The sequence below is a fragment of the Pseudochaenichthys georgianus genome, chromosome 11, assembly GCF_902827115.2.
Source record: "Pseudochaenichthys georgianus chromosome 11, fPseGeo1.2, whole genome shotgun sequence".
Classification (NCBI taxonomy): Eukaryota; Metazoa; Chordata; class Actinopteri; order Perciformes; family Channichthyidae; genus Pseudochaenichthys; species Pseudochaenichthys georgianus.
The window spans coordinates 8,347,285-8,374,134 of NC_047513.1; the positions used below are offsets into that span (position 1 = coordinate 8,347,285).

Sequence of the window (26,850 nt, forward strand, 5' to 3'; positions counted from 1 at the left end):
TAACTTACATTTTAAACATACTTTATTAGTCATAATTTATTAAAGTATAAAACCAGTTTTTAGACATTTGACTACTGGTTTGCTTCAGCATTTCAATACATGAAAACGCCTGTTCTCACTATGGTGATGCGTTCAAGGACAATGTGCGATTTTAGATCTGAATGAAGATCACGGAGTGCTTCTTACAATAACTTTGGGGAGAAACAAAGGATGTGATTTTCAATCATTCTGAAATGAACAAGAATACACAATGTCGTGTACAGTTGCTTACAATATGGTTTGCAGTTTGATTATAAATGTATGTTATTTCAAACCAACAGTGAAGTCTTTGGACTTTCTTTTTCACTCTCTAAAAGCTATATGTGGCTCAAAGTGTTTTTTCAACAACTTTTAACATCTGTATCTGTTAAAAGATATGAATGACAGAGGCAGTCAAGCTTCAGAAGCCCACTACTTAAGCCCACTGCTTAAATACATATTCAAGGTTATCTGATCATAAATAAACTCAACTTTACTTGGAGTCCGATGGGTTTCACTTTTGGAGTTTCTATTGTACATGTTCTGCTTTTAAAGCCTGCCGAGAAAACTGTATGAAGTCCAGGTTGAAAACCAGCTTTGCTTTAACCGTCCAAAATAAGCATTCAGTTATTTTGTCCTGCATGTGACAGAAGAGGGTATTGTTGTGTTTTACAGTTTAATTATCTTATACCGACACATGCTCACACAAGCACACACACATACACACGCACGCACGCACACACACACACACACACGCACGCACGCACGCACGCACGCACGCACACACACACACACACACACACACACACACACACACACACACACACACACACACACACACACACACACACACACACACACACACACACACACACACACACACACACACACACACACACCACACACACACACACACACACACACACATTCACACACCTCTCGTACACCTTGTGCATTGGTTTGGTTGTTCTATTTGGTTTGGTTGTAGGTCTAAAAAGATTTGCTTTTGGTTTTCAGTTTTGGCTTTTTCACAACATTCTGGATCAACTTTAAAAAAACTACTTGGAAGCTACATGTTCACAGTTCTTTCCAACAAATCCAGAGCACAACCGAAAAGACAAGAAGATATGAAAGTAGGCAACACGTCGCCAAAACCCGCCCCTCCCCCCTTCCCTCCCGCCGCATAATAAGTAGAAAGCAATGAGAGAAATTCATACATCAGTAACAGACACACTATGGTAAGCAAAAACAAAAATATATATATTCTCAAAGTCAGTTTTTGAGGTTATTCCATATTTTTATCCATCCAGGAAAAAAGGAAAGTGAGAACAAAGCCGAGGTCGCTGGCAGAGGGAGGTAGGGAACGATTTCTGTCTGCCGAGACAAGAACAGCAATCACAGCGAAGACAAACAGACAGACAGGGCCTTTCTCCCCCCTTTTCTCCCCCCGTCCTCCCTCTCTTTGTTTGTATTTGGTTTAGTTACGGTTCAGTCACTCATACATCATAAGTAGCAGTAGTAGTAGCTTTTGGTTTTGGGTTACTTTTTGGTTTTGTGGTCCGCCGCTTCGAGCGCACCTCCTCCTGCTCCTCTTCCTTCTTCTTCTTTCCCCCTGCAGCTTTTTTACCTTTGGCTCCTTCGCTCCTGACCGCTTCTTCTCCTTCTTCTTCTCCTCTCTTCTTTTGGCCTTTTGATCTGATCTTTGGAGACAAAGGAGAGGGGCAGATGGGAGGGAGGGATGGAGGGCAGGGGTTTGGGGGCAGTTAGGGGAAAGCCGGTGCTTCACCTTTTTCTTTTGTTCTTTTTTTTTTGGTTTGAACTCCTTCTTATGCTTGTAGTGTGTGTGTGTGTGTGTGTGTGTGTGTGTGTGTGTGTGTGTGTGTGTGTGTGTGTGTGTGTGTGTGTGTGTGTGTTTTCCCTTTGACAAGGCTGAGGTTTTGTCTGGACACTCGTCTCCCGGGCGAATCAAGAGACTACGCTGCCAGAGGCGATGCTTTGGTATCCAAGAGTGACTGTCTGGTGGTAGATGAGCAGTCTGGAAGATGACATGGCGATGGTATGGGGTGATAATAAATAAAAGACGACAAATAATGCTGAATAAAATCCCAAGACCGTCTACATCTGCCGGTAGTATCATCTTTGAAGGCAGTATGAGCACTGTGCAGTGTGTATACCTCGATTTGAAGAACAATATTAATGAGACCATTGGTGATGATGATAATGGTGATTAAAAAGAAAAATAGGTTTTAAATAATCCCTCTAAATAATCAGAATCTTTTAAACAGCTAACAACCAAAAAAAGTCATTTTTAACTCAGTCAAATGGGATTTTAACGTAATGTCTGTTTTATCCTATTCACGTACCAGAAGGGTGGGTTTTGCTACATAGTAAACCCCACCCGTCTGTCACGACAGGCTGGTTAAAACAAACACTCTGATGTAAACTGTGTTCATCACTGTAAAGCTGTAAAGAGGTAGTCAGACATCCTGCATCTGGGATCAGCTGTAAAACATTTAACACACATATTTGGCAAGAAGTAGCATTAAAAAAGTGATAAATAAAAACATAATAGAAAAGAAATGCTTTTTAAAACTAAGAAAGAGGATAAAGGAATCCTGAGTGAAATGGGAAATACTTGTATGGAGTATGAACTGAACCTGGACAGATCAGAAAGTCTTTCTGAACTAAAGCTTTTCTCTCCGTTTGTAGTTTTTTGTCATTTTTGGTTTACAGTTTTTGGTATTTGGAGATTTTGGTTATTCATCTTTGTAAGTAAGTGTGTTTCCCTCTAGCATCCTTTTCTTTTTAAATTTGGTTGCAACCACATGACCTTTCCGAGCTTGTTAAACAAGTCTTTTCTCTTTGCCTCCCATTTCTCACACACAGTTTTGCTTCTCATCCCTGCCCTCATCGAGTTTAATTTTTTCTCCAGACGATAAAAAGCATGCTGTTCCATTTCCCCGATGCCGAGCAAAAACACTCCTCAGTGCCGCCTCTCCAGCAGTAGATCATTATTTGGTTTCAAATCCCCCCCCTCTGTTCTGCAGGTCTCTCTAACCCCTCCATCATCCCTCTCTCTTTGCTTCCTCCCGTCATCCGTCCGTGTATATTTTTGGCTTCAGAAGACTTCAGCGGGGAGAAAGAGAGAGACGAAAGCGGAGATGGATCAGACAGAGAGATGGCTTTGGTTGAAAGGCGAGGTTGTAAATTTAGATTTCTTAAAGCTCCTTAAACTCTTCCTCCTCCTCGTCCTCCTCTGATAGGATGCTTTGGCTGTCAGTCAGAGATCACTCGGCCATGGCCCCTCCCAGGGGCGGAGGTGAGGCTTCGCTGAAAGAACAGAAAGAGGCGGGACTTGAACACGGAGAAGCGGACTCCTCGTGGCACGTGGTGGGGCTCATGAGGCTGCTGGTGCCAGGGGGGGGGGACTGGGGGAAGGGGAGTCTCGGGCCACCACCCCCGCTGCTGCTGCTGGCCAGGGACATGGCAGTCGTGGAGGCTGTCGCCATGGAGCCCGTCACCATGGGGAGGAGGGCTGGATGATTGAGGAAGAGTGCGGAGCGAAGGGATGGAGGGACGCCGGTACCCCCGGGCCCACCCAGGAGCATGTGGGCTGCCCCCCCATCCAGACTGTTGATGGGCAGCTGACCACTGCTCGACACTAGGGCTGTGAGGAAGAAGAGCGAGGACAGGGAGGGAGGAAGAGCAGGAAGATGGAACGAGAGACACAAGAGAGGAGGAGAAAGATGAGACAAAAAGATAGAAAGCAGAGCGAAAGAAATAGAAAACGACAAACAAGGCAACAAAAGAGAAGTCAGAAAGACCGTGGAAAGAAGGAGAGGTGAAGAGGAAGATGACCAAAGGGGGAATTGAAGAAGAGGACAAAAAGGAGTGAAGATGTGAAGAGAGGAAGTAGACACATCAGTAACAGGGGGAATCTGCACAATGACTACAAACACAGAAACTAGGAAAGTTTCAATATATCGTCTCCTCGATACAATACAACATATTATTATCAGTCGTCCTGTCGGTTCACCCAATTCACAATGAAACTATTTTCAAACAAATACCAGAATCATTTCCATAGTTCCTTTCACAACAGCAATGTATCGGACATTAAACCTACACTATTTTCAATTCTACAGACACATTTACAATGAAGTATCAATGTGATGGTCAGTCTTACAGAGACATAATGTTTCATTCTTACAGATGACAGTGTTAGTCAGGATGAAGACGGAGATGGCTATTCACTACACAGGGTGAAAGGAATGATGAGAACTGGGTCGAATGCTTATTAAAGAGTGAACATTTACTTTTGACTATATGCACAGGACAGGTTTTACTGTGGGAGGTGACCTGTTGGTTGACTTTAGGTATTATATTTAAATGTTCCAGGCATCATTATACTATATTGCAATGAGACCCCATAACTTAAAATAATATTTGCTCTCTCTGCAGAATAACCCGTATATCAGTGAGAGTGACACATGCCAACTTTTGAATTCCAGTGTAAACGTCAACGCTGTAATCCATTGCAGCACCATGAGTGTAAACATTCATAGCGTGTGTGTGGCCCCTGAGGGGTTCAAACCGCAAATCCTTTTCACGTCAACACTACATTTCAACCCCCTCTTTTCATCAAGGCTTCTCTTTCTCCCCCTCCCTCAGCCTATAGCTGTGTGAGAGCCAGAGCTGCAGTTTCCATAACAGACTGTATCCTTCTCATCAACACATGGCCTGGAGGGGGCCGCCTCTGAATGGCGCGAACACAGCGAGAAGGTCTGAATCGGCAGATGGATCACGGGACGGATTCAAAGCGAAGCTCAACAAACCTTATTTGTGATGCTTAATTGATTTCAAAAAGGAGATTTCTGAGTGGAAACTGGCTATTTAGCCACCAGGCCTGGATATTGAGAGGGAGGGGATTGTGCCTGTTCAACTGTTTACTGTAAGCTGACTTGGCCTCCTAAGCTTTGCCATAAGGGGCTCTTGTCACTCTGTGATAATAGCAGGCTATTGTATGAGAATCAAATTGAATCTTTCACCATACTGAGCAATTCACAAAGTTCGTGCTGAGGAGGAGGAGGAGGAGGAGGAGGAGGAGGAGGAGGAGGACTGAGCTGTCGGCTACTGTCCTGTGAGGCTGCAAGGAAATTCATTTTGGACAGAATGGATGAAGGGTGAAATGGGAAGTGGTCTTTAGAAAATGGAGACTCATGAAGACTCGCTAGGCTGGAGGGGACGGGCTGCATGCACCAACACACTTACATGCACACACACCTTGCATGGTAGCCAGGGAATTGCTGCCAATGAGGGCCTGGGTCATCCCTGTGCTTAGTCCCATCATTGTGTTCCTGAAACGTGGATCGACCGCAAGTTCACATAGGGTAATTCACACTTAGAAAAGCATTTGACAGGTTAAAGGGGCCCTATAATGCCCATTGTCAGGTTCATATTTTTGTTTTGTGTCTACTGTGACATGTCTCCATGCTTTAATGTTCAAAAAGCTCTTTATTTTTTCTCATACTGCCTGTGCTGCAGCATCTCTTTTCACCCTCTGTCTGAAACCAGAGCCCAGTCTGCTCTGATTAGTTAGCTGGCCGGCTCTGTTGTGATTGGTCAACCGCTTAGAGATGTCTCACCCCACGTAAAATGTGTTGGAGCGCTAGCCAATAGAAACACGAGTGTTACGTAGTGCTGTCACTATGTTGCAGAAGTAAACAAAGTAGTCCAATGACAGGGGGGGAGGGAGTGTGTGGGAGAGAAACTCCCTCTGGAAGGAACATGGGGATGTTAGCCTCTGCGGAACATTTACATGCACAAAAACCCATATAACTCACTACAGGAAAGGGAAATAGGGCTTCTTTAAGTACTTCTTTAAGTACAATGTACTCATCAGTTACGCAAACGTTTTAAACTCTTGCCTTGTAATTGATGTAGGAATGTCACAACCGCAATTAATTTATTTTTTTGCCACACTAAGGCAATATTATCAAATCCATATAATGAATTTGATATGCAATATCTTATTCCACCAGTCAATTTTAAATAAACTGGAACTTGAACTTCCTGTCACGCTTGGCTCTCAGCATGTGACCAAAGTAGCAAAAAGCCACAAGATCCTGGTTAAATTGTGACACAGCCATTTTGACAGTGCAATGCAGGCCCTAGCAGCTCCTCACATGTTTCTGCATGCCCTACCTGCTGTATATGCCATACATATATCACTTTGTGTGCGATCATGCAAATTTGCAGTCAAACTGGTGCTGTAGCAGTCTGACCTTTAACAGCAGAATACCTCAGCATGTCTCAACATGTTTTGTATTGTCGGTGGTGTCAAACACTCTTGACATTTGTTGATCAAGTTAAACAACAAATATTTAAAAAGGAATTAGTCCATATATTTTAAATGAAACAAGTTTCTCTCTTTTATCTAGGGCTGTAACTTCATATTATATTTGAATAATTAATTGATTTGACAAAATATGTGTTTATAAAGTGTCAAAGTTGGGGCAACAGCACCAAAATAATAATTTTACAATAATAGTAATTAAAAAATCCAAATGATTTATTAGTTTGAGACATGTTTGATAATTTCGTATTTGCTTTAAGGACACATTTTATGTTGATCTACTTTTTGTTTCTACTTTCATCCAACAATTTTGTTAGTCCTGACATGAAAATGCATATTTCTCAGAATTTTGGATGAAATATTTTCTTAAACGATGTTACATTTTAAACGATAACCACAAGATAAACACTCACCCGGTGTTGAACCCAAGGGCCCCGGCGAAGCTGGGAGGGGCGGGGCTAGCTGTGCTATGATGGGGGGAGGTCATAGAAGAAGAGGTGGAGCCTGCTGCGGCTGAGCTGACGGGAGTCATGGGGCAGGAGGCCGAAGGGCTGGAGGCTGAGGGGAGAGAAGAAGAAGAGGGATGTTGGTGCCATGCAGTGCGAATGAGTTACAGCGCTATTTCTAAATAAACACTTGTGTGACACAGATTTTCATCAACAGCTTCTTCAGTGTCTTCTTTAACTCCGTTCAGCTGCAGACTGGGGAGAGAAGTTTGGATGGTATTATCCGTGGCTCAGCGGGCCAATACATTTCCTACTGTGTTTGTTACCTGCCAGGCCATCTGTCATATCAGTGAAGCCTGGGATCACTCACACTGTAAGCCCAGCTCTATAAATCATGACTCAGGGAGGAAAACAACTCACGATGGGACCAGAACGTCCATGTGGTTGTCAACAAAAACATCATTGTTTTCCATTTCCTCTCGCTGAAATGATTTTTTAAAGTGATGATTCTTCGGCGTTTCATCAACTTCTTCCAAATAACGCCAGGACCAGTTTAATCTTCCCGTGAGCGACCTCAGGGTTCCAAAAACACAATTGGGAAGCGCCGCGCAGACCTTTAATATGTAATTGAGGAGACTCTACACAGACACAAACAGTAATTACTGCTCACCTGTTGTGCTGAGACAGGTGGTGACCTGGGACAGACCATGACTCGAGATCTGGAGGAGAGGAGGAGAGGAGTCAGGAAAAAATACCATCCATGTGTGAAGCAAATGTAAGGATGTGTAAAATGAAAGAAAGAGTTAGCGGATGTATGGTGGGCTGTACCATGTGCGGGCTGTAGCAGGGGGCTCTGTGCGACACAACAGGCGAGGTCTGGCAGGGCAGGGGAGGGGTGGTGCTGCTGGAGGGGTTGATGCGCTTCTCTTTCTGCCTGCGGTTGCAGAACCAAACACGAATCACTTCCTTCTCCATGTTGAGCTGGTCCGCCATGAGCAAGATCTCCTCCGAGTTAGGCTTATTGTTCTGGGGAGGAAAACATTCAACGCATTTACAGACTAGAAGATAATGAAACCAAACCTACCTAACCCTTATATGCAAAAACTCGGGGTCTATTATGACAACCTGGCTCATCTTATCTTCTGATTTAATGGCCGTCATTAGTTGTCATAGGTAGCTTAGATATAAAGTCCAGTGGCCTCACTTGACCTCCTAGCTTCAGTAGGGCGTAATATGCGTTCATGGTAGGCTGGATCAGTGGCTGTAGTGATTATGAGAGGGTGGCGTAAAATAAAGAGCTCAAAAGTCCACATAGGGAAGAGGTGGGGGTGGATAGACAGGTCAATACACACATGGATTTCTCCCAGGAGACAACTGTTCATGTCCTGTGTGAAACCCCCCATAAATCAACATATTGACTTATATCACCCCAGGTAAGTACACTTGTTATTTACTTACTTATGTATGTAACAAACCATGTTCTTATCTTAAACCTAACCGAGCAGGTCCTTTTTTTAAATTCACAACGCTAAACATGTGTTGAAACGGTTTCACAAAGTGCAGGAAAGAGCAGATGGTACTGATAACAACTGATAACAGTCAATTAAACGTTATCCTTATTTTTAGGATTAATCTTTAATAATGTTTTTGTGTCAAAAGGACAAAAATCGTTGTTTTTTTTAAAGGTTTTTATTTCAAACGTCTAAATGCATTTTTACTCAGTACTTTGTTACATACAATGAGACTCCGTTCTTAAATCTACGAGTGGCATAATTGTGTACAGGTGAGAACTGCAATGAACACCATTCCTTTTAGAAACTCAATGCATAAATGCCAGGATTTCATTTGGTGGTCATATCTGCGGTGCCTCCCTGTGAAGACTTCGAGCTAGAGTTGACTTCATACTTAATAAGTCAGTCTCCTACCATGCAGAAGTTGCGCTCTAAGGCCACTCGCACGTTGGTCTCGATGCTAGTGCGTTTCTTCCTGCGACGGCCTGACAGACCCTCGATGCCCAGCATGGGGGAGGAGAGAGAGGAGGGGCTGGGCAGCATGCTGTCCACCGCCATGATTTCTGTTGGAGAGGGATACACATAGGGATACAGGGAGCGGAGAAATAGTTAAGACATGCACGGAAATCAAAGGAAAAAGCTCATAGGGAGGACAAGAAGGACTTGTTTTAAATGCAGCACCTCTTTTCACCCTCTGTCTGAAACCAGAGCCCAGTCTGTTCTGATTGTTAAGCTGGACGGCTCTGTTGTATCAGTTCAACTGCTTAGAAGAGTCTCGCCCCTTAGCACGTACAATGTGTTTGAGCGCTAGTGTGACATAGTGATGTCATTATGTTGCAGAAGTAAACAAAGGAGTCCAATGGAGGCGGTTCAGGCAGGGGGGAGTGTGTGAGAGAAAAACCCCCTCTGGATGGAACATTTAGGATGTTAGCCTTCACAGACCATTCACACGCACAAAGACCAATAACAAGCTACACGAGGTAGGTTCGTTAAGATGAATGACTATACAGTTTTTCGCACATGACTCATATAGTGACAACAAAAAAACCCAATAAAACATATAGACTTATATAACTGCTGATACAGCATCGCTGAGTACTCTCTATCAACTAAATAGATTCAATTCTACATAAATGTATTACAAACAAAACAAACTAAAATGACTGATTGCTTGACTGTCCCGATGACGGACCTGGATGTTTACCTGCATCGTTCAGCCACTTCTCGAGCAGCGGTTTCAGTTTGCACATGTTCTTAAAGCTCAGATTGAGGGCTTCGAATCGGGAGATGGTGGTCTGGCTGAAGTCGTTTCCGTACAGTTTGCCCATAGCAACGCCGACGTCTCCCTGATGGCAACAGATAAACAATGTCAGCACACACACACACACACACACACACACACACACACACACACACACACACACACACACACACACACACACACACACACACACACACACACACACACACACACACACACACACACACACACACACACACACACACACACACACACACACACACACACACACACACACACACACACACACACTTGGCCCCCCATCCTCTTCTCCCTGTTTCTTAACCTGGGTGAATCCCAGCTTGATACGTCGTTGTTTGAAGGTGCGGGCAAACTGCTCCAGCTCCTCCAGATCGCTGGGTTCTTCGCCCAAGTGAGCCCCATGACCCCCGTGGCCCCCGTGACTTCCAGAAGTTAAGCCAGGCGTCAATGAGGAGGCCATTGAGCTGCTGGAGGCTGAAGGGGTTCCAACAGATGTCACAACTCCGCCGGTGCTGGTGGCAACGATAGAGCCACCGCTGCTCCCACCGAGCACATCGCTGCTCTTCTCCCTCTGGAATGTGAGGAAGGGGGGAGGTAAATAAACAATCACAATCATAAATAGTGATAGTTGTATCAACTCACTTTTATCCAATAGCTTTTTCTTAACTAATGGTGTTGTTGCAATTATTTAATCTTGTTTCATAGTGTGTTTTTTTTTTTTCTGTGAAAGAACTTTGTAATTGTGTCTTCTTTAAATTGCCATATTAATAATTAATTTATATTATTAATGTTTTTTTTCTCATTAATTTTCTTCTATTATAATTTGTGTCATTATAGTAATTATTACATTACTATGCAGTCAAGACATCAAAAAGCATTCTCTCTTTTCATGAACCCAAATAAACTGCCCAGTGAATACATATGAGGTATCAGCTGGAAACATGCAAAAGAAACAACAACAATCCTTTCCCCCTGGATGCATTGACACATTTGACAGGAATTATGCACACAAAAGCTGCCTACATGTTCTTAATAGTCAGAAATGCCATGAATGTGAGATTTGGAGATAGAGTTTAACCTCAGGTTGGCTGAGATGACGAAGAGTGCACATGGAAGCAGGAATCTGACCCTGCGCTCTTTGGGCGTGACAACTAATTGAGCAGACATCATGCATGGAACCTGCTGCTGCACGTGTCATTTACATTCATCGTCTCTGTGCATAACATACACGAACAATAGGGGAACGCATGCCTTCTGTTTGACATGACTTCATCAACGCATAATGAACAAATCTATAACGGCCGCTCGGACGTGTGAGGATGCATTCATGCATTATGTTAAAGAAGATAAGGGCTGAGGACACGAGGTGAGCCGTGTGAATATATCAAGATTCTGCGTCTATTATGAAAATAACCTGCCATGGAATACATTTTGAATAAAGCAGCCACCTTTCTTTGGCAGCAGCAAACAGATTGCTGCAGATGGTATCACCTTGTTATTGGAATTATAAAATGACTTGCGTCTCCTGAAGGACAACAACACAAATCAAGTGTGTTTAGCAGAGATTTAGCTTTTGATTTGCATTAAAATAACTTGTCGGATAGTTATGATCAGTACTTTGGATCTGGATCTTTCTTCTCTGTCTATCTCTCGCCTCCCACTCGAACAAAGGGAGATGTTCCCTACCTGTGCTTGGAGTCCCAGGCGAGGTGGACTTGTCAGTAGTCCTCCTTGGCTTTGCTGAGGTAGCTGGATCAGATTTGGTGTCGAGAGTAAAGCTGTGAAAGCAAGCACGACCAATTAACAAACCAAATGAAACATTACATCTAATTATTAAACAAAGTACAGGCAAAGCAATCAGGTAGGAGTTAATGGTTCTATAACAATATATGCTTTCTTAAGATGGCCTCACCATGCTGCTGCTGCTGCGCCTGCGTGGGCTGAGACAGGAGGAACTGAGCAGGACCCTGGAGATGATGACCGGGCATCAGAACCAACTGCTGCAGCTGCAACAGCTGCTGGATGTCCTGCAACAACACACAGAGGCGTTTTATTAAAAAGCAAAAATAAACTAGCTTTAAAGAACAATGAAAAGTATTTCGATGGCAACACATTTGAAGATGTGACTTGCCAGTAACCCTTAACCCTTGTGTTTCAGTCAGGGAATATACTGTTTGCGGATCGTACCTGGGCAGTGAGCTGGATTGGCTGCGTCAGAGCCATCTGCTGTGGAGGCGGGACTTGGACCGTTTGTTCCTGCTTGATTTGCTGCTGCTGGGATTGTGATAAGCTCTGCTGCTGCTGCTGGTGCTGCTGGTTGGCTTGTTGCTGCGCGGCGGCGTGGGCAGCGTGAGCGGCGTGGGACTGCTGCACGGCGGCGGCCAGGAGCTGAGCCTGAGCCTGCTGGAGGAGAAGCTGCTGCTGGGCCGGGAGGAGAGCGGCAAGCTGTGGGAGGGGGGGGGGGCATAAAAAGAAAGTCGGAAAAGAGAACAAAGAGTGATGTCAGCCCAGCATTCCAGGAGTAAAGGTGTAGGCGAATCTGTTTCAAACGCTAAAGACTTCCAGAGCAAGACAAGTAAGAAAAGTCGTCCTTCCGGTTAGTACCCGTCCCCTTATGTGTTATGAAGGTTTTTCTGCATGTAAACGGTCTGCAGAGTCACAAACCCTCAAAGTACACCCTGTAGCGAGTACAACTCTAACACAGTCTATGCTGCCCCAAAACGCCTCGTTGGAGATTTCTCATTTTCCATTGTTTACTTCCTGGGTTCTGTGACGTGTGAACACCCAAATCAACAACAAATGACCGGATTGGCCCACATGGACCAATCCGCGGAGCACCTCACACACAGGCCCACCTTAACCTGCCATCAGGCCCTGGGGCTGATGGTTTTGTCGGCCCCCTATTTAAACAACAAATGAAAGTCATTTATAGCCGCGGCAGGCTCTGTGATCGCACTTCTCCACTCTGCTCTACGCGCGCCTGGTCCTCTCCTCCAGATGAGTGACGTATCGGGCCTCCCTCATGTATTTGTCCGGTTGCCGTTGGCTCCCCTCCACGTAGCAAGTCCTTGTCGTCCTCTCATCTCCTCCAACAGATAATGTCCCTCCTGTCTGTTTTTCCTCTCCCGCTACTCCATCGCTATCAGAACCAGACGGCCTACTTGGCTCCGAGGCCCCGCGGCCGGCACCGCTACTGCTCGGTACAGAACTCACCTGTCCTTCCTCCTCATCCTGGCCTACAGGTTTAAAATAACCTGTAAGCTTCGGCATGCTTTGTAATAGCTGCTTGTCTCGAAACTCCTTTTCCCTCAACAATTTCCTTGTCCGAGCGCCACTCAATCACTCGCAATTTGAATAAGTCACATGTGAAACATATTCTCATTCTGATTGGCTGTTAAGTGGTGCCCACTGACTGTTTCGGAGTCATCTCTGGAATCCATCGATCTGATTGATTAGCGGAGCAAATGATCAAAATACTACGGAGGGAAGATATTTTCGTTTGGATTACTGGTCTGGGGGAAGCTCGCGAGTGTGTGTGTGTGTTTGTGTATTTTTGCGTTTGTGTGTATTGTGTTTGTTTCCCGGGGAAAACACTCACGAGAAACACCGGCTGTTGTTCTGCTTGCTGTGACGTCAAGTTACTCCGTTCTCCGCTTGTAATCATGCCGTCACAAGCTTCAACGTTGTATTTATCATCTGAATTTGCCGAAACAATTTTAATATCCTGAAAGCCAAGACTTTGTTTATTTGAAACCAGATGAAAATAAACTGTAACGGACCCTGCCGTGTTATCTATGATTACTAAACGCCTTACATTCATAATGTCAGCCGGAGGGAGGAGGAGTGAGTGGCGAGTGAGAGCTGTCATCTTCCCTTTACATTACATGTCACTTGTTAGACGCTTTTATCCAAAGCAACTTACATGCTCAGTACTGTGGGCAATCCCCACAGGAGCAATGTGGGGGGAAGTGTCTTGCCCAGGGACACAACGACATGCTGACTGCAGCGGGGTTTGAACCTGTGACCCCCTGATCCGAACACCTAGGACAACCGACTACGCCACACGCCTCCCTGGTTACAAGCTTCAAAAATGTATTTATCGTGTGATTTTGGAAATAAAAGTTTCATATTCTTAAAACTCCGGCTTTCCGGTCCTACGAAGCTGGTTCTCTTTTTAGCAGGCTAGATCTCCATGGTAATATATGCTAAGCAGCTAACCTGGTCGGGACCAGGTTAGGTTGCAGGCTAAGAGCTCAACTCAGTGAAAGCACCGCCTGCTGACCAATCAGAGCTCAGTGTGCGGAGTTTAAAGCGATCAAGTCACATTACAGGATAAAGGAAATACAGAAAAGCTGCCGTTGCAGGAAAGACGGCCGGCAAAAATCACCGACTGTGTGAACGTGAACATTAATAGAATATCACCTCCCATCTTCAGAGCAATCTGACTATTATAACATTAGCGTTAAGAAAGCTTACTTATATATCGGCCACAACATAAGTAACCGGATCAGAGTACATTAAGTACAGTCCGCGGCATATCACATCATAATGTATCATATATCTCCTGATCTGAGTCAGCTGAGCCGTATCTGGCCGTGCAACACTCACTGTGTCACATACTGTATGCAGAAGTATTATTTTAAGCAACACATAAGTTGACGAAACACTCGAGACAAATGTAATTAAAGTCAGATCGTCTTTTAGACGGGGCAGTGATATCATAAACCTGTTAATGTACGCATTCAAACACTTTTTCTTTTTCCAGCTGTATTCACCTTGCAGGTGCAGCTCTGTGGCTTTGATCCTGGATAAAGTGTTTAAGTCATGGATGTTTAAAGTTTAACTTCTTCATTTTTGACTAGTATTAACGTTCACTTTTCATTCAGGAAGTATGACGCTGCGCTGTCAGTATGCTTCTCCATGTTTGTGATTGGTCGAATGCTCCAAATACCACCTCTTTCATGTGAACGCGCACCTCACTAGATAGGACACGGCTGGCTTGAGCGATCCACTTGATAACCAGCGTCGTAGTAAAGTTTAGCGAGAGCGCGTATGTTTTGGATTAAGCCAACCGGCTAACTCAAACATATCCAGGTTAGGTTGAACCAGCTTCGTAGTATAGGCCCCTGGTCGGGACCAGGGGGGTATACTACGAAGCAGGATGTTCGCTTAGCCGGCTAAATTCAGGGACAATTCCGGCTTTCCGGTCCTACGAAGCTGGTTCTCTTTTTAGCAGGCTAGATCTCCATGGTAGCCGGCTAAGCGAAAATCCTGCTTCGTAGTATACCCCCCAGGTTAGGTTGCAGGCTAAGAGCTCAACTCAGTGAAAGCACCGCCTGCTGACCAATCAGAGCTCAGTGTGCGGAGTTTAAAGGGATCAAGTCATATCACAGGAGAAAGGAAATACAGAAAAACTGCCGTTGCAGGAAAGACGGCCGGCAAAAATCACCGACTGTGTGAACGTGAAAATGAATAGAATATCACCTCCATCTTTAGAGCAATCTGACTATTATAACATAGCGTTAAGAAAGCTTACTTAAATATCGGCCACAACATAAGTACACTGAGTGCAGACGTCGATGTGTCCCATTATCATTCATATCACATCATAATGTATCATACATCTCCTTATCTGAGTCAGCTTCTTGAGCCGTATCTGGCCGTGCAACACTCACAGTATCACAGACTGTATGCAGAAGTATTATTTTAAGCAACACATAAGTTGACGAAACACTCGAGACAAATGTAATGAAAGTCAGATTGTGTTTTAGACGGGGCAGTGATATCATAAACCTGTTAATGTACGCATTCAAACACTTGTTCTGTTCCCAGCTGTATTCACCTTGCAGGTGCAGCTCTGTGGCTTTGATCCTGGTCAAGTGTTTAAGTCATGGATGTTTAAAGTTTAACTTCTTCATATTTGACTAGTATTAAAGTTCACTTTTCATTCAGGAAGTATGACGCTGCGCTGTCAGTGCGCTTCTCCATGTTTGTGATTGGTCGAATGCTCCAGATACCACCCCTTTCATGTGAACGCGCACCTAACTAGATAGGAAACGGCTGGCTTGAGCGATCCACTTGATAACCAGCGTCGTAGTACAGTTTAGCGAGAGCGCGTATGTTTTGGATTAGGCCAACCGGCTAACTCAAACATATCCAGGTTAGGTTGAACCAGCTTCGTAGTATAGGCCCCTGGATGCCTTGGCTAACTAACAGGGAGTCCCATTGACTTGCATAGAGCTCCCTGAACCCTGGTAATAGACGAGTTGGTATCGCGGAGAAATGCTCTCCGCAAACCCATTCTCACAGCGTTATAAACCTTTTTCTTTCTCAATATCAAGCCACACTTGTTGTTTTTACTTCGGCTGTGTGTTTGTGTGTGCTCAGGATGAGTTTAGCTTGTTCTCGCTGTATCGCCGACCCTGAAACCTGTCCGCTCCTCGTAGCAGCTCGAAGCAGCGGCGAGCAGCAACGAGCCTCGCAACGTCCCTCGCAACGTCCCTCGCAACGCCCCGACCAATCAGAGCACACTGGGCTCACAGGGAGGGGGGGGCAGGAGCTCCAACAAGCCAATTTAAATCTATTCTAGTAGACCTCAACAATGGAAATATGATTAGTAGAAATGGCCATGACATGGGGCCTTTAACTCAAGGTATTTCACCCTAAAGAAAACGCTGTAACTTCTTCTGCTTCAGGCAATGATGTACTTACACTGTATATATATATATACACGACATGACAATTGTCACATTAATTATTCTGACTAACAGTGAGAAATGTTGAAGTGAAGTTCACACAGGATGTGTTGCAGCTGTTAACCCTTAAGTTTGCTTTATTTGCCAGGTGAGTGCAATGGTAAGGTGCTGAGATACAAACTCACTGAAATGTCCACAAATGCAATATTTTGTGGACATTTTGTAGTAAAACAAATCCTTAAGGGGAAGTCCATAGGTAGGAGGCCAGTTAGTCATCAAGACAAAACAATGCGTGCTACTTTTGTTTTAAAGGCGGCATTTTTTTTTTACAAATAACTAATATTGTCATAGTACAATATATTGTTGAGTAGAAGTATAAAATGGCATCAATTAAAAATACTCAGATAGAGTACAAGTACTTTACCATTTAATTTAGATAAATGTTTTTTTTTTTATTACATTCTACCACTGGTCTTTGTTGACTTACCCCTGCTAGCTGACTACCAGCCAGCATCAGCTGTGTGTGGTGGTGCTGTTGCTGTTGTTGTAGTTGTTGTTGCTGTTGTTGCTGTTGTAGTTGTTGTAGTTGTTGCTGCTGCTGTTGCTGCTGTTGCTGTTGCTGCTGTTGTTGTTGTTGTTGCTGCTGCTGCTGCTGCTGCTGCTGCTGTTGGGAAGGTGTTAGAGCAGGAATGGTGCTACGGACGATCTCAGAGCTCTCCTCGCTCTTTCCCTAAAGTCAATGAAAAAGGCACGATTCTGTTAGTATCCTTCCTTTTTTTGGACTGCATTTATCAACAGATTGTTACCCAAGCAACACACGGCCTCACATTTAAACTGTAATAATACTGCATTTTCACACAATCAAACTGGGGTTAAATGTGCAAGAAAATGTCAAACATTCAAATTGATATGCCCAAGTTTTGCCAATGTTTACAGTCCATATATATTCACAAATCCTCTTAGAACTCCTGTGGGTCTGTGACTATAAGGATTCATCTGATATATAAGAGGAGCATGTAGACAAGAAGCACTAATCCTAAAAGATTGTGTTGCTTAAATGTCTGCATTTTACATAACTGTGAGGAAAAGTCAATCGACGGGTGCACACACTTAAGTACATTTGTAAATATGCAAACATACTACTTCTGCCTTCATTTCAATGTCTTAGTAAGCATGCATTTGAAGTATGAAACCCGGAGAGGGATTGATGCAACATCAACGAGCATTCAACAGAAACGTGGTTTTTAGCAGCTGCATAATTAAGTCTCGTACAGCTTAGGCAGCAAACCAGTTATGGACCCGCACTCACAAACGCTTTTGAAGCCAGGTAACAGGTTCCTCAGAATGTAGAAGCATTCAAAGACAAACCCGATTGTGCAGATGAAGAAAAAAAAAGTCAAAGACGCCTCATGATTATCCTGAGTTTGACTACTAATCTTGAGCTTCCTCCTTGTTGCATGAATAAAGTGTGTGCTGGATGGCTGTCCAGAAGCTCGAGTCAATCCTCCTCGTTTTCATGATGTAGGAGACATTTTGAAAAGCTGCTGACCTTTGACCTCTTACTGTCATACCCATCCATCACTGTGCTGCATCTCTACGTCTATCACTCACTGCTGCCTCACTCACATCCTTCCTTCTTTCTGCCTTTTCTCTCAGGGCTCTCTGAATATCAGTGAAGGTGGGCGGGGACACACCTCACATGATTCTGCATATGCAGCGCCGTCTACTCTATAGGCTCAAAAGCTGTTAAACACACCATCATTATGCCGCCCCCTCCCACACGTCCACATACGAACCAGTAGACCTATCGGAACACACACCTAGGTTTTATACATATCAATACAATCAAATATAATAGCAAGAATAAATCAAATTAAAATAATTAAAGGAGAAGAACCATAAGCTGATATATTAAGTTGACTTTGTTCAGACCATTTCTTTTAAATGGTAAATGGATGTTAAAATAATGACTCGTGTTATGGTTTCTATATGAAAACATAAAGGATTGATTAATAAGGATTGTGGCTTTGAAGCTGCAGATAGCCATTTGGTTTGTCAGGATATTAGCTAGGATTGAGCAAAACAACACACACACACACACACACACACACACACACACACACACGCACGCACGCACGCACGCACGCACGCACGCACGCACGCACGCACGCACACACACACACACACACACACACACACACACACACACACACACACACACTGCTCACCTTGCTGCCAGCCGGTGTGGGGGAGATGCTGCAGGGGCTTGTTTTCATCGGCTGAACCTGCAGCAGCACGTGATACAAATGAAACCATGCACATTTCAAAGTAGATCTTTCTATGAAACTTAAAACACAAACTGTTGAGCCACATGGAAGGAGTTCCCAATCATTCTGTGAGTCAATCTTGCAACAAAAATGGTAATAAGCTCGATGTCAGAAAGTAAGCTTAAGAATTAGTGCTCATTACTTGGTTAATTTCAATGTTATTGTTAAATCATGTATGATTTGAGTGTATTTATAATGAACAGAGAAGCAAATATAACGGGATTGTGATCATTTGATACAGATATTGCTGCTGTGATGAATTCAGTTATCTATAAAGTCACTTTATTGTGATACTTACACTCAACATAATCAATAATTGTCACAATTTGGTAGATTTCTTTGAATTAATTATTTAATTCATTTATCCTGAAACTAGGCATCTAAGAATTGCAATTGAATGTGTTACATAGTCAATGTGATAGACTTCATCCAATTTAGAGACAAACAACACATTTTACAAAATACAATGCCACCGGTTTTTCTCCTAATGACTCTTTTAATGACGATACATACTTTTTATTAAATTAAAAGTAACATTTCTTCTAATATTTAAGGATCAGAATAAAATGAAAACCAACCTGGTCATCAGGGCTGTTCCTGTCAGAGTCTGAAACACAGAAGAGGCTCTTATTAGTCAGTGTGTGTGTGTGTGTGTGTGTGTGTGTGTGTGTGTGTGTGTGTGTGTGTGTGTGTGTGTGTGTGTGTGTTCAGTAAGTTGTATAAGGGTGTAATATTAACTAGAAAACATGAAAGAAACTGCTTTTCGACACACATGATTTCACATTTGTCTCATGATTGAAATAAGATGATTGAATATGTGTAAGTAAAGTGTCACTGTTAATCATGTCATGGATCATGCATATGGTTTGGTATGTGTTACCTGAACTGTCCCCTGGATACTCAGCCCCAGGCTTCTCCTCCTCTGCTGCTTTAGACATCCTGATATCTGTAAGAAACACACACACACACACACACACACACACACACACACACACACACACACACACACACACACACACACACACACACACACACACACACACACACACACACACACACACACACACACACACACACACACACACACACACACACACACACACACACACACACACACACACACACACACACACACACACACACACACATCCGTTAGGGTCACTGTGAATACAGAGAGGCATAAGGCGAAGCTACAGTACGTGGTAAGAAAAGCAAACGTTGTTGCTTCAAATTCTTGGCCGACGGGGATAAAATAATATTATCTGCGACATGTCTGCACCATTTGATCACCATGCTGTATGTCACAAACTGCGAGCGAAGACAGAAAGACACACAACCTTTTTTTATGCACATCATAATTTGCATACAAATATTCCAAGGCATTTGTGGACACACTGTTTGTTGTTTATACACATTTAAATGGTGGGATTGTTCTAGTTTCAGCCTAAAAATCTACTGATATTTGAGTTTTAACATTTTGGCCAAATGTATAAATAATAGGTGTAAAAAGAAAATCAATAAACATCCAGTGTATAAAAACACACACCTTACACATGTTCTCTGCAGAATAAGAGATCCCTGTTCACATGTTCTTTGTGTGCTATCCCTGTCCTTGCACTCATCTGCTGCTTCTTCTCTCTCTCGCCATTCAGATTCACAACAAAGGAATAAAACAGCCTCTGCTCTCTGAAGGAGAGGTCAGTCCTACAGTAGGCCTCATTCACTTCCATTCAAACGGAGATTAACGCTGTCAGGAAGTCAAAGGAACAGGGAGACCATTCTGGTATAAAAGCAACAAATAATTCTAAGAACTAATTCTTTTCTAAAAGAGGGCTGATTCACGGTCACTGTATTATTCACAACAAGAAGTGGAAAGGATTTCACTTTTGACCTGTGATACTTTGACTCCAGTACTGGCGATGAAACCCTTTTAGATTGGCTAAATCAAATAAAAAATGTATCACTTTTAAGATAAAGCCAATATATATATTTTAAGTTTCTAAAAATACAAGTTGCGAAGGTACGGAATATTTTTTGAACTCTCCTTTATGCTCATTAAATGCGACCTGGAAGTAGCTAACAGAAAAGTGATGGTACCTTCCCATAATGTAACTCTTTAAATGTAAACTTTATTGAGCCGGAATGTGAGCATGGGATTAAGAATCAGCTTTTCTTTGGCAGACATCATGCTAACTACCGCTGTTGTTCCTTGTGTTAGTGGAGACTTCTGGGATGTAGCAGTAATTGGTGGAGGAAGAACGCACCAGAGGAACTGCTTACCTGAGCACCAGACATTACTCAGCACGACTGCCGCCGCCATCTTGGATAAAACTGTCCTTCAGGACTAGTATGCTCTTAATTTCTGTAGCTCATGTTACGGCTTCAGCTTTGATCTTTTGCGAGGAACGGCTAGTTCAACCAAAATACAGTCATCTTGATAAAAGTATGAGCTCTGTGTAATTAGTGTACATGTGTTCTGATGGCAGGTTGTCCGTTTTTGACAAGATGTGTGAAAATAATCAAAGTACACATGATAAACCACGGCTCAGATCCTCCATCCTTCCTCTGTTCTTCCTCACTATAATTACAGATAGAGGACACACACACGCACATGGAAAGAATGAATACTTGAAAAAGTAAAGGGCTTATTGCAAATGATATATAAGCCTGGTGTGAGTGTGTGTGTGGTAATCTTATCATCAGGGTCACAGGCAAGATCAAGGTGTGATGCAAGGAAGTGGAAGGAGGGATGGAGGGGGATAAAGGTGTAGGAGAAAGAAAGACAAAGAGATGGAGCCATGTATGGTTGCATTTAAAATACAAAGAAAGAAAGGGAAATATTAAATATACATAAGGTGGAAATAAAGGTAAAAAAGACAAGAGAAATATAAATATTTCCTAAAAATATTTGTGCACTGAAAAGAGATGCAAAGTTTATATTTTATTTATACCCATGCGCAAAAATATCAACATAGGTCCTTTCGCAAACATTTGGTATATAAAAGGATATAAGATTGTTTGTTGGTCAGTGTTTTGTGTTATTTGTCAAAAAGCCTCCGTCAAAGAACATAATGAAAACATTTGTAAAACGTTTACCTGTCAAATGTATATAATTGAAACCCCCTGCATTATTGTAAAGAAATAGCAGCACTGACTGAGCTCTGTGAGGGGAGTGTTGCAGTTACACGCCACATGGGGGAAGCACCCTCCTGGAAATGCTGAATGTGTTGCACGGAGAACCCAGGAGAAGCTCAGTAATCGGTCTTTTGAATCCTTTAAGTAACCCGTCATTCATAATAACACACTTTGAGGAGTAATATGCTCACAGGCACTGAGACAAATAATAGAGACTTTAAGTTGACCTAAATTAAATGCATTTAAAGTTGCATTATTCGATACTCATTGGTTTTCTTTTACCTTCAGCTACATCTTTTTTTAAAAAGTTATATATACTAGCAACAAATCACCACGAAAATACAAGGCAATGTATCAAACGTATACAGTTACTCACTTTCCTCTATAAGCTGTATTTTACAGAGACAGAGGTACTGGATTTATAGTTCTTATGAAGAAGTGTCTGTTGTATTGTTTAGTTAAAATACTTCTAATATTGATTCACTGCTACACAAGATCTATGTATTACTGCTGCTTCTACTTAGAGCTTCTTTTACAGGTACTGATATATTGCTGATACATCTACTACTACTACAATTACACCTATTATTACTACGACCACCAGTACAAGCCCAGCTGGGTGTATACATCTTCAGGCAAGTTGGATTTAAGACTTTGAAGTCGTTTTCAATGCCACTCAGAATTAAATGTAGGTCTAAGACTTTGAAATAATCGAGATGAACGAAAGAACATCAATGATTTTGGTTTAGGGAAGAAATGTTGCTAAAATGACGAAAAGTCAAAAATCATAAAAAGTCTTATGTCTTAGCAGACTCTGAGAGAAAACAAGATATGACTTCTGTTACCTCTGCTATTGTGATTCGCTTAATGCAACCACATTCAGTTACTAGTTTTTATTTATTTAGAGATATATAATAAAATAACTATAAATAAAGTCCTTCCTCCCACGTCTTAGCATCTTTAAGACTTTTGAATTATTGATTTAAGACATTTTACTCCCAATTCAGGCCGTATTTTTATATTACTGAACCCAATGCCTTTAAAGGCATTTTAAATATCCTATAAAGACAAATACATGAAAAACTGAACACAATTCAGACTTAAGAAATACAATTTACTAAAATGTTGCATCCATTTAATTTCAACACCGGGTTGGATGTAATACACTCCATTTCAAACACACACACACACACACACACACACACACACACACACACACACACGCACGCACGCACGCACGCGCGCGCACGCACGCACGCACACACACACACACACACACACACACACACACACACACACACACACACACACACACACACACACACACACACACACACACACACACACACACACACACACACACACACATTATTATTCCCTACTCCTTTATCCTTTCAGCATATGAAGAGAGGGATCCCATAAAATTATTTTAACACCCCCCCTCCATCTCTCCCAGCCCATAACGCCTCAACTGCCCTAACCCCTCTGGCCATGGGGCCTTTCAACCCCCACCACCTCATATATGCTAACAAATCAAACACACTGAACCCCCAAATGTCCCAGATGTCCAGTATGCATGAAGTCATATTTTTCTTTCATCAAGACTAAACAAAAAAAGTAGACTTTTCTACTAAATCTACAAATGTTCAAGTATTTTATTTTGAAAATGTTCTATATTTAGATTTTAGTGAAAAATGTCCCTCTGAGGTACAGTGACCACCGTCCTGACACACTTCTCCACCCCGGGGCAGTTTGACAGCAGCCGCTCGGATCCCCCCCTTCATGCTCATCCTATCAGTACTAATAGCATAGAGAGAGGAAGGGGAGAGGGGGAGAGGGCAGATGATGTATCTGTCTTCAGAGGTTGACATGGCCAGCCTGTGTGTTTGTTAGAGGGGGAAAAAAGAGGGGGGTGCAGGGTCACTGTCAGGGAATTAGAAAAGGGGGAATGGGTGGAGGGGGGGGGAATAGGATGGCTGGAGGGGTCCTAAACTCACCCCCTTTCTCCCCTCTTTTTTTGCCCACCCACCCCGCCTCGGTCACGCCTGTCAGGGGCCGGTGACAGACGGCGCGTGGGTTACTCTGTGTGTGTGTTTGAGGGAAAGGGGGGGGTGTGCCGCTGTTTGGCGTGTGGATGTCAAAGGTCAGGCACATGGTCTCGTCCAGCTCGCGCCTCGCAGTGACACACACACACAGCCTATCCCACCTGTCCCCTGTCACATTCACTAAACAAACACATGCGGAGCTGCAACTGCTGTAATGGGAAGATATTTGAAAACAGCTGTGAAACTGGACGAAGAAACCAAACTGAAATTCTGTAAAATATGCGGTAAAGAAGTATTTATAGTCACAAAGGAAAGGGAAACTGCTATTTATTTACTTTTTATCAGTTATCAAAATTATAAATATATTTATTTTTGTTGAATTTGTTCAGCTTATAACATTTTAGAAATTATATTTTTGTATTCTTCCCAGCGCATTGAGATGTCTCCAGTCCAATTAGCTCGTTTTGTCTTGTCGAAAATCCCAAACCATAATATATTAATTTCAAGTCATATAAAACAAAGAAATGCAGCAACTTCCGACCTTTGAGAAGCTAATCTAGAGTTTTTTTAATAAAAACGAATACAAAAAACAGCCGTTGGTTTTCAAGTTGTGTTAGTAAAAAGTTAAGAGTAAAAGGAAAGGCAACTAAATATTTGAAATGTGTGGTGTTGAACATTAATAACCATTATAAGAAGTTCAAAAATGAGTGCAAGTTAATGGTTATGTTTTAAATACACTTTAACATTGGTGGTTTGACCATTGTAAACAAGTCAAAGCTGAAATAACATTTAAAGATCTGCAAAACAAACTTCGAACCCAACTGACTCATAACGAGGAAAGAATGTGAACAAAAAGTTTTTAAAAAGTTTAACATGTGCATTCAATAGTTTTCCTGCTGTTGTTTATAAAAGATGAATGACATGTGTGACTTAAAGGTCAACTTTTACCTTTCATAACAGAACGGGATTGATGCACAGCAAGGGTGGGCTATTATGCATGACCACATACTATGTGAGAAAAAGAACAATGTGTGTTTTGTTCTCGTTTTAATGAGCATCTCTCCGGCTGAAAACAAAGCAGAGCTGAGTATCTGAATACATTGGGCTGCAAGTAATGAGAATATATTCAGCTTTGAATGAGCGGAGGACATGCTGCATATATATATATATATGAAAGATTGTGACTGTGGCAGAAGAATTATACTTCCAAATGATGTCGCCCAACTGTGTACATTTGATTTCATATTCTAAATCCCATACTGTATTTCAAAGGTCTCGCAGCAGATGTTGCCTTTTACAAAACAAGAGATGATATAATGTTGATATCAAATGAAGCACATGTCTGTGGCTCTTTCTCTGCTGTAACGATGTGCATTTCCCCTCTGTGGGACTAATAAAGGGATTCTGATTCTGATGCATGAACATATTACCCAGCAGAACTTGGGAAATTGCATCATATTATTAATATTTTGGAAAATAAATTTGGATTTTGTTTTGTATTCCAGTTTTTTCTCCCTCTAAGCTCCCGGCTATACATATGCCTTTAACCTACTGACAAATGATCCGCTCTATATCCAACTGACTAATATAAACCAACATGTTCTGTATCATAGATAGGCCTATTTGGGCTGCGATGCAACTCAGTTGGTAGAGCTGTTGGCCCATGAACAGAGCTTGGTTACCAATCAGAGGACCCGGGTTCGATTCCGGCCTGGGAGCTTTTGCCCCTTCAACTCTGTCTCTACAATCAAGGCAATGGAGGCCCAAAACAATACTTTTTATATATATATTGCTTGTTATTTTTAAAAATAAATGAGTTTTGTTTTTCGTTCCAAGCACTCACTTTCTTATGTAAACCAATTATTTGTGGGTTATAGGTAAGTATTTGGGTAAATACTCATGTTAAAAGACAGACAAACAGGAAGTGCTAACAGGTAGCCTGTAGAAAAAGCTGCCAGTTAGCTTGAGGTTCAACCTTGTCATTTCTAATAAGCATCCTTTCTCCTTCACTGTGTCCCTCACCTCCTACGTTCCTTTGTCCTCCATTGGCCCTTTCATGATTTATTCTGATCTACCTCTCATGTCATGTCTTCCTCTTCTTCTCTTCCTCATTTCTCTCTAACCTTCCCCCCTTTTTCTTTACCTGTCTTCCCCTCCCTTAATTCCTCCATTCTCTCCGTACATTTGTATCTCTAACATCCAGTCTCGCTATCACCTTCTGTACTTATTTTGTATTTCTTGTTCATATGTGTTGTGTAAAAATGTTTTTTTCTGCGCTACATGTGAACACATTGGTGCAGATCATTCTAATTATGTGGACCTGAGCAGGAGGGTGAGCTCGCCTCTGGCAAAGCTAATGGTCAGCACACTGGTAACTAGCTCACCTTGACACTTGTTGTGGCCACATACAGCGAGAGCAAAACCTCAGCCTGGTATTCATAAAATAACGAGTCCATACGAGGTAAAGAACTCTGCAATAGCTGTTTAAAATGGCTGCATGCATTGATACAACTATGACTGTCTTATGTGGAAATAAATTATTATTTATTTTATATTTAGAGTGTAAATATGTAATTTTTTTGTTAAAGATATGTCCTGAATTTAACTTAACATCTTCAAGTTACTCTTTGCGCTCACTTCCTATTTCACACATTTCTTATTTTAAGTCATTTTGAGGCTTTAAGTCTAGATTCTGCTCCATTACATTAGACTGGTATCACCGCAACTGTTAACTGTTAAATCTGCCCTTTCGCGTCCACCAAAAATGTAATACTTCTGTGTCAGGGAAATATTTGTATGGCTAAAAGTGTAATTTGTCTCCCTCTGTGTCTACATCTATTCCTCTCTCTGTCTCCCCCCTCCTCCCCCCTCTCCTTCCTTCAGTAGTGGTCAGCCGCAGCGGTCATGGCACCACTGGACAGCGCTCTGCTAGCACAGGACACACAGACTCGTTGCCAGGCAACAGCAATGAAAGATCACTGAGTGTGTGTCCATGTGCATGTGTGTGTGTGTGTGTGAGCTCGTCTGCTCCTCACA

The 26,850-nt window shown here is 42.5% G+C and overlaps 1 protein-coding gene across 1 annotated transcript; it reads right to left on the bottom strand.

Moving 5' to 3' along the window:
* Window positions 1–3,305: 3,305 nt before the first annotated feature.
* pou2f2a (POU class 2 homeobox 2a) lies at window positions 3,306–19,594 on the bottom strand. The gene is made up of 15 exons (XM_034095122.1): window positions 19,515–19,594; window positions 19,213–19,241; window positions 18,536–18,592; window positions 16,795–17,037; window positions 11,800–12,057; window positions 11,525–11,639; window positions 11,299–11,390; window positions 9,917–10,183; window positions 9,535–9,676; window positions 8,745–8,893; window positions 7,648–7,845; window positions 7,490–7,538; window positions 6,787–6,931; window positions 5,302–5,375; window positions 3,306–3,685 (listed from the first exon to the last, which is right to left on the bottom strand). Exons 1-15 carry the CDS (start codon window positions 19,570–19,572, stop codon window positions 3,306–3,308), a joined length of 2,256 nt encoding a protein of 751 aa, XP_033951013.1. The 5' UTR covers window positions 19,573–19,594.
* Window positions 19,595–26,850: the final 7,256 nt, after the last annotated feature.

Coding starts and splice junctions, on each gene's coding strand:
- pou2f2a (XM_034095122.1), bottom strand. CDS start 19,572: ATGTCTAAAGCAGCAGAGGAGGAGAAGCCTGGGGCTGAGTATCCAGGG. Junction 8,894..9,534: donor GAAGTGGCTGAACGATGCAG/GTAAACATCCAG, acceptor CCTCTCCAACAG/AAATCATGGCGGTGGACAGC. Junction 7,846..8,744: donor TAGAGCGCAACTTCTGCATG/GTAGGAGACTGA, acceptor TTTCCTCCCCAG/AACAATAAGCCTAACTCGGA.